At 27.8% G+C, this 8,560-nt stretch overlaps 1 protein-coding gene across 2 annotated transcripts; it reads left to right on the top strand.

The window, feature by feature from the left end:
* The first annotated feature begins 204 nt into the window (after window positions 1–204).
* On the top strand, window positions 205–8,358 carry LOC120069474 (agamous-like MADS-box protein MADS2). Of its 2 annotated transcripts, none has more exons than XM_039021247.1 (8): window positions 205–755; window positions 975–1,053; window positions 1,149–1,210; window positions 2,970–3,069; window positions 7,327–7,368; window positions 7,471–7,512; window positions 7,877–8,013; window positions 8,132–8,358. In XM_039021247.1, exons 1-8 carry the CDS (start codon window positions 571–573, stop codon window positions 8,325–8,327), a joined length of 843 nt encoding a protein of 280 aa, XP_038877175.1. In that variant the 5' UTR covers window positions 205–570; the 3' UTR covers window positions 8,328–8,358. The 2 variants fall into 2 exon arrangements, with proteins under 2 accessions (XP_038877175.1, XP_038877181.1); XM_039021253.1 differs by having other exon boundaries at window positions 209–755; window positions 8,118–8,280.
* Window positions 8,359–8,560: the final 202 nt, after the last annotated feature.

Genomic DNA, 8,560 nt, shown 5'->3' with positions numbered 1-8,560 from the left:
ACCCACCCCACGCGCCGATCACATCAATCCAAGAGCGTGTCCAACTAAAAACGTCCCACGTGGACATTAAGATAAAAATATCACAACGTTCTCGAATACAACTGAGACGTGTAGAACACGCGCTTGGAAGACGCGTGAGGAAAGCATCTGAAAAAAGGAAAAGAGAGAAAACCAGGCTGTTTTATATGAAACTAGAAACAAGAAAGAAAAGCCCTAAGCCTGACTTCTTCATAATATTTCTGGGTGAAGATTGGAAAATTTCAAGTTTTTAAAGCCAAAGAAGAAGAAGAAGAAGGAAGAAAGAGAGAAACAAAACCCCCCTAAAAAAAACCCCAAATCCCAAAGGAAAAAAAACCCAATTCTAATTTTTTCCCTTTCTTTTCAAAGACCTCACTAGGGTGTTTTTTTTTTCTTCTGATCCCAAAAACAGTGTTTATTTTCACAAAAATTAGCTACACATTTTAGGGTAAGAAAAAAAGAGAAAGAAAGAGGGAAATTAAAAGGGTAGGAGAGATTTAGGGTAAAAAAAAAAAACAAAAAAAATTGGGGTTTAAAAAAGAAAGAAAAGAAATGGGAAGAGGAAGAGTAGAGTTGAAGAGGATAGAGAACAAGATAAACAGACAAGTAACATTTGCAAAGAGAAGAAATGGGCTTTTGAAGAAAGCTTATGAACTTTCTGTTCTTTGTGATGCTGAAGTTGCTCTTATCATCTTCTCAAATCGTGGCAAGCTCTATGAGTTCTGTAGTATTTCCAAGTAATTCTCTTTTCTCTTCCCTTTACCTCCATTTTTCTAGGGTTTCCATCATATTTTCATACACTATTTTCCTTTTTCTTTCCTCATCTTCTGGGTTATCACTATTTTTTCTAACTATAATATTTTACATCTTCAAAATTATAAATTTCTGATTTTTTTTTTTTTTTTTGGGGGATTTTAATAATGGGTTGATTTCTAAATTCTTATTTTTGGATTTAGTATGCTCAAAACACTGGAGAGGTACCAAAAATGCAGTTATGGAGCGGTGGAGGTCACAAAACCGGCTAAAGAACTCGAGGTCAATTTTAGATTATATTAATTACTAATTTTTTTTTTTCATTTTTTCATTTTAGATCTAAATTTTATTTTATTTTATTTTTTCAATTTTTGCAGAGTAGCTATAGAGAATACTTGAAGCTGAAGGCTAGGTTTGAGACTCTTCAAAGAACTCAGAGGTAATATTACAAGGATGATTTTTTTTCCTTTTTATTTTTTGGGATTTGATGTATTTTTGTTCAATTATACATCTTAAATGATGAGATTTGCATAATTATTTAATAAAAAAAATATATTTTTTTAAAAAAATAGAAATATGTACAAGTACAAAATAGCAAGTTTTGCCCAAAAAATACTCGATATTCAAGTGACTATCTATTTGATAACTAATTTATTTCTTTATTTAATTAGTAATACTTAAATTTGATTATTTCTTTCTTTCTTTTATAAGCTCATTAAAATAAGTATGTTTAATTCTAAATCTTGTTGAGATTTCATTAGTGCTGTTTTTGTGTAATGGAGAAGAAAACTGATGGTAAGATATATTTGAGATTTTTTTTTTCTTGTTAATGGTTTTTTTACTATTTTTTTTTTTCAATTTTGTTTTGTTTTTGTTTCTATCTACTTTTAGAAGCATTTTTGAAATGGTGATGAAATTTCAAATGGCTCTAAAACATTAATAAGTCCATATGAAAAAAGTAATTTTTAAAAGGAAACCACAATATAAAGGAAAGATACATTTCTCAATATATCCAATGGTCATGAGAGTGTGGTTACCATATTTGTGTTAGGTTATTAATAATGTTATTGATGTTGTAAAAGTTGTATTTTCAAATTGAAAGTGGTCTCATCTAAAAGGGTGGGTGGAAATGAATCATAAAACGCTTTCAAAGTTGTTTTAGTAGAGCTTATTTACATTTAATATTTTACAAATTTTTCCGAGACAACCGAATGTAGGAGAGTCATATAGTTGTTTCAAGAGATTAGAATATGTCTGAGAGTGATTTTGAAATTGTTAAAATTGCTTTTTGACATGTTTAAAATCACTCAAATACACACTCTTAATTATTAAAGATTGATTTAATATTCAAGTTTACACTTTTAAATGAAATTTTCATATCATGAAAATTGATTTTGAATGATTAAAAGTATATTTTGTAGTGATATTAAAAACGTCAAAAGTGACTTTTGACCATTTTAGAATCACTTCCAAAAATGCTCTAATTGAAGTGGTAGAATTGGTTTGAATACTCATGTATATAAAAAAAAATTCTTGGATGGAGGGTTTCATAACAAAGCCTCATTTTGAAGTTCATCAAATTATAAATTATAAAAGAGTTTGGTAAATTAAAAGCTAATTGAAGGAAAATTAAAAGCTCTCTTTTGAGTTTTTTTTTTTTTTTTTTTTAAATTTTTTTATGAAATGTATTAGATTTCCTGAAAGAAATGTTGAGGATAAGACCCACCTCATACCTTTGGATTGTCCTAAATAATATTCATATTTTTTCATAATAAAAACAAAAATTTACCTCTAAGTTACAACCAAGATGAACATGAACATGCTGATTTCTTTTACATTTCTCTATAATAGGTGTGTTTGGGAGTTCTTATAGAATAAACCTTTTGGGCAAAAACATAGTGAGTATAATCACTTGAATAACAAGAAAAATAAAACTATGTTTAGCTTAACTAAGCCTTTTTTGGGCAAAATTTAGTTTTTAATCTATTAAAAGTACTTTCAAAACAAGCATTTTGGACCAAAATCACTGAATAACTTCTTTATTACAAGACTCTTAAAATATTTAAGACTTTTTGAAACAGTACTTTAATGTTACAAAACATGATAATTTTGAAGAGAAAAGTACTTGCAAACCATACAAAAGTGGTTTTGACAAAACCATGTAATTAAGTTAAAAAGTTATAATTGTGTTATGGCAGAAATCTTCTTGGGGAGGATTTGGGTCCATTGAACTCAAAAGAGCTTGAGCAGCTGGAGCGTCAGCTTGAGTCTTCTTTGAAGCAAGTTAGGTCTACTAAGGTACGTTTTAATCTATTCAAATTCAAAACTTTTCTTTTGGTCTTTTGTTTGATAATTGTTTGGTTTTTGAAAATTAAACTTGTAAAGATTATTCTTTTTATTAGTTTCTTTGGTTTATTATATTAAAGAGTAATTTAAAACATGAAGTCATGTCTAGAAAAACAAAATATAATTTTTGAAAACGTGTTCTTATTTTTGGAATTTAATTAATGATTCAAATGTCTACTTAGCGAAAATAAGAACTATGGTAATTAAGAAAATTCTAAGAATACAAGCACAAGTTTTGAAAAACCAAAAATCAAATCCAAGGTTTTGTTTCATATGGATTCCGTTTTTAATTTTCTATCTCAGTTGATTTTTAAAAATAAAAACAAGTTTTTAAAAAGGGTGATTTCTAAATATAGAAAAATGAACTAAAATATTTACAAAATATAGCAAAATTTCAAAATCTATGAATGAAATGCACGGATAGACTTCTATCAGTGATATTGGTAGACACCAATAGAAGTCTATCAGTATTTATCATTGATAGATTCTGAAGTTTTGCTATATTTTGTAAATATTTTCAACAGTTTTGCCATTTGAAATAATTTTCTTTTTAAAAAACTACTTTGTCTAGTTTTCAAAACTTTTCCTAGTATTCAAACATTGGTACAAAGTGAATAATAAAACAAAAAAAAAAAACATATAGACAGAAGTATTATTTATAAACTTAATTTTCAAAAATAAAAAACAAAAATCGAATGGTCACTAAAGCGGCCTTTCATTTTTTTCATTTTAGCCCTAATTCAACCAATATTTTTTTTATTTACTTTATTACCTACCTTTCAAAAATGATTTCAAAACATAAGACTAACTTTTAAGATTTTTTTTAAGAAAAAAAGTTAAAATTTCAAATGTGTTTGACAACCGTATTATACTAATTAAAATGAACCATACATAATTTCTAAAAACAAGAAATATAAATCAAAATTGTTATCAACCTATGAAGTTAGTTTTTTTTTCCAATCTTTTTTAAAGTATGATTTTGGGTTATGAGCTAAGTAGATAGAAGAGAATCAAAAAGTAATAATTAGGTATTTGATAGATTGTGTACTCTGAATAATCTTATGGTATATTGATGGAATTTGATGTCAAAGGGTCAATTAATATGCAATATTTTTTGTTCTTTGTTGCCAGCTTTTAATAATTAGGTTTGTTGTGTTAAATATATGTGAAGTGAAAATTCGAATATTTGATTTGTTGTTGAATAGTTTATCGTTTAGGTTAATTGAACTGTTGAGAAACTCGATTTTGTATTTATATTTTTAATGATATTTTTGGAGAATAATTAGTTTGAATAGCTTTTGGAAGTTTTTGGAGTGTAAGTTCTCATAATATTGTTAGTTCATGTTCTTTTAAACAACATGCTTGTAAACCAGATTTCAAGTTCTCATAATATTGAATTATGGTGTTAAGTTACTGTTCATAAAATTGTTGTTTGAATTTAAGTGATAGACTTTAAATAGACTACATTTTCACTATCTAATACACAGAAATTGAAGAAATAACATTTGAAAAAGACCTCTTTTGATAATGATTTGGTATTTGGTTTTTTTTTTTTGAAAATTGAGTCTATAAAGACTACTTGCACCGGTTGATTTATTTGTTTTGTTATTTACATTTTATGAGTGTTTTCAAAATCTATGTCATGTCTTGAAAATTAGGTTTCATTTGATTACCATTTAGTTTTTGGATTTTGAAACTTCTAAGCTTATTAGACTCTACTCTCCTTACGAGTCTATTTGTTTTGTTATTTACTTTTTTGAAGTGTTTTTAAATATCTAGGTAAGTTCTGAAAACTAGAAAAAGTAATTATTGTTTTTGAAATTTAACTATGGATTCAAGTATTTAGTTAGAAAAAATAAAAACCATGTTGAATACGTTGTAAGAAAACAAACACAATTTTATTAGACCAAATGGAGATGGGTCTAAAAGAGTAGTTCGAAGAAACTTGATTTTATTTTTAAAATGTGGGCACGAATTCTATTGTTTACATTGGGAAACTTGAAATCTTAATTAAGAAATGGTGAGAAAACAAATATAATTTTTAAAAATCAAAAAACAAAAAACCAAAGCCGTTTGGTAACTATTTAGGCCACGTTTGATAACCATTTTTTATTTTTTTATTTTTGTTATTGAAAATTAAGTTTAGATACTACTTCTACCTCCAATTTTTTTTTTGTTATCTACTTTTTATCAATTGTTTAAAAAACGAAGCCAAATTTTGAAAACTAAAAGAAATAGCTTTTAAAAACTTATTTTTCTTTTTGAAATTTGGCTAAGAATTCAACTATTATACCTAAGAAAGATGCAAATCATTATAAGAAATAGAGAGGAAATAGACTTGATTCTCAAAAACAAAAAACGAAATAGTTACCAAATGGGGTCTTAATTTTATGTTTTTGATTTTTGAAAATCTAGTCTATTTACTCTCAATTTCTTATAATGGTTCGCATATTTCTCAAATAAAAGAGTTAGAATTCTCAACCGAATTCTAAAAAACAAAAATAAATTTCTAATTTGTTTTTTAAAAACTTTATTTTTTAAAATTTGTTTTGGTTTTTGAAAAGATAACTAAAAAGTAGAGTAACAAAGTAAGGATGGAAGATGTGTTCTATAGTCAATTTTCAAAAACCAAACATCAAAAATCAAATCCAATATGTTAAAAAGGAATATTGTTTATTTAAATGTTTTGCTTTTATTTTAATTCTTTGAACTTGGTCTGCATGTCTTGTCCCTAGTGCTCTGTCTCTGTCCATTCTTAATAGACAATTATCGAAGTTTCACTTTTGTACTTTGAATATAGCTGCAGTTTACACCACCCAGTTGCTCTGTTTCTTAATCAATAGCCAATTAACTTCCACTTTTCTTGGTTTCTAGCCTAAAGTTTTAAAGCTACAAAGTTCAGTTTGAGCATCAGTTTCTAAGAATTTTTGTAATTATTCTCTTTGGATTTGAGTTCTTAGTTTTGTTTTTGACCATATGTAGAGTAGATTAAACGTTTGGCCTCAATGTTGATAATACACACTTATGTTAATTGACTATGCTCTTTTTGACATATTTGATCTCTTAACAATAGCTAGTTAGTTTGATTTTACCATTTCTATTGTTGAGCTTTATTTTAGGCAAATTTATTCGGTACTGGTTGTCTCATAATAGTCGTTGGATGTAGATTCTAAAATGTGCATGTTCCTAATAACCATGAGATACATATTCAAGAATTTTTTACCATTTCGCCTTATACACATCCAATGATGCAAAAACTACTAGTCACATTGTGGTGGTTTTCTAATTTCTCATTTTTGAGTTCTTTTGTATTGTTTTTTCTTTTTCCTTATGTTTTCTCAATAATTAAACCCTAATTAACTATTTAGTAAGCAAACCCAAGAAAGGTAAACAGATTTGGACTTGGAAAATTGATCGATGATCAAGAAGAAAGAAGAACTTGTTCTTAACTTCAAGATTTCAAACTTAACACAATCTAATTGATCAAACTAGATTGAAAGTCCTAAAACATGTTTTCTAAACACATGAATACAAAGAAAAAAACAAAGTGTTGTTTTAAAATGTGGAGATTACAACCCTATTTAAACTAATTGAAAGGACACTATGAAAGGATGCAACCTTTCACCTAATTGACTAGGTTCAACAAAAACTCTTCAACTACATAGATGAACCTTCATGATTGTAAATACATTGAAATAAATTAATACGTCAAGCATTAAATATGTGGATTTCCAGATTGATTATGCCTTTTGGGTGTCCAAGTGACTCTTGGAGCTTCAAGGGTTGTAACTCTTCATGATGAACTAAAAATTTAGCTTGGAAGCAAGCATTTAATCCAAGTCTTTTCGCTCTTGTCATTGGTCCTTGGGCATAGTGATTGCCTCATGATTAAATTGATTTGGAAAGCTCTCCCATAAATTTTCTGCATTAGCTTCAATTGAGCTGGATTGAGTTTGTTGAGCTTCATTTTTCTCTTGTAAAACTTCATATTCTCCTATGATTGTCAGCTTCACTTGTTTTTGGACTTATATCTTACATTGTCTTTAAGAAACCTAGGTTGATGTAGTTTGTAAATCAAAGTGTGAACAAAACACTAATTTATGTTTTCTTTAAAATTATTTTGTAATTGATTAGTTGTTTCCTTAGCTCTCATCATGTGTGTAGTTTGTCTAATGATGACCAAATTGTTCAAAATTTGGAACTTTGCAGACTCAGTACATGCTGGACCAGCTATCTGATCTTCAGAACAAGGTAAGCTTGACTTGATATAAAAAAAGTTTTAATGGTGAAGAATTCAAAATCATAGTTAATTTCTGTTGAAAATGTCATAATTAATAGAAATATGCTATACAGGAACAAATGCTGATTGAAACCAACAGAGCTCTGCAAATAAAGGTAAATCTACAAAACATTTCTTTCTTGACACACACCTACCCAACAAAAGAAGCTGAAATTTATTGATTCTCAAACTTTGGAACAAAAAAAGGAAAAAAAAAAAAAAAACCACTTTTCTAATGGCAAAATATTGAATTTACCATTGTGTAAAACATTAAAGTTATGTTTGAGAATGTTTAAAAGTAGTATACATTTCATCGGTCAGAAGATATGTCGACGAAATGTAGCTCGTCGGGTTTTTTTTATTGCGTTAATCTTTAGATGTTAACCAAAACATTTAATTATGGATGAAATTATCGATGTCGATATAAAAGTATACGATAAAAATTTCTTATTATTAGTATATTTTTGTCTGATTGATCAGCTGGAAGAAATAAGTTCAAGAAATAACATAAGGCTTACATGGGAAGGTGGAGACCAAAGCATGTCATATGGTCCACAGAATGCTCAAACTCAAGGCTTCTTTCAGCCACTAGACTGCAATCCCACTTTGCAAATTGGGTAACATTTTTTTTAATAAATAAAATAAAATGATGTTTTTTTTTTAATAAAAAATTTCTTTTTTGGGGGGTAATTTGGTAAATTTTGTGGTGGGTTTTAATTAGGTACACTTCTGCAGTATCAGACCAAATTACAAGCACCACAGCCCCAACTCATGGCCAACAAGTCAATGGCTTCCTCCCTGGTTGGATGCTTTGAAGACCAAAAGAAAAACTACCTTACTTTTGTTGCTTACATTTTTTTTTTTTTTTTGCACTATGCTACCAACACTATGCAAAATTGTTAATAAGCATTATATTTTACTTTTATTTTAGAACTTGAAAGAAAATCCCAAAATTTGAAGGACTTGTATCGAGAACCTATCATATTTACTTGTATCTTTTCAAATTTTAAGACACTTTGAATTTTCAGTTGGTTTTTTTTCTTTTTTCAATCTGTTTTATGTTGTGTGTTTTGAATATTGAGAATTACAAGTGGATTTTGTCTTTCGAAAGAGAATGTTTACTTATTGATTTTAAATTTGTATTTTCTACCTATGTTGGTGACC

This window comes from Benincasa hispida, chromosome 1, assembly GCF_009727055.1.
Source record: "Benincasa hispida cultivar B227 chromosome 1, ASM972705v1, whole genome shotgun sequence".
Taxonomy (NCBI): Eukaryota; Viridiplantae; Streptophyta; class Magnoliopsida; order Cucurbitales; family Cucurbitaceae; genus Benincasa; species Benincasa hispida.
Note: the sequence above shows the minus strand (reverse complement) of the source record. Positions and strands in the feature narration are given on the sequence as shown.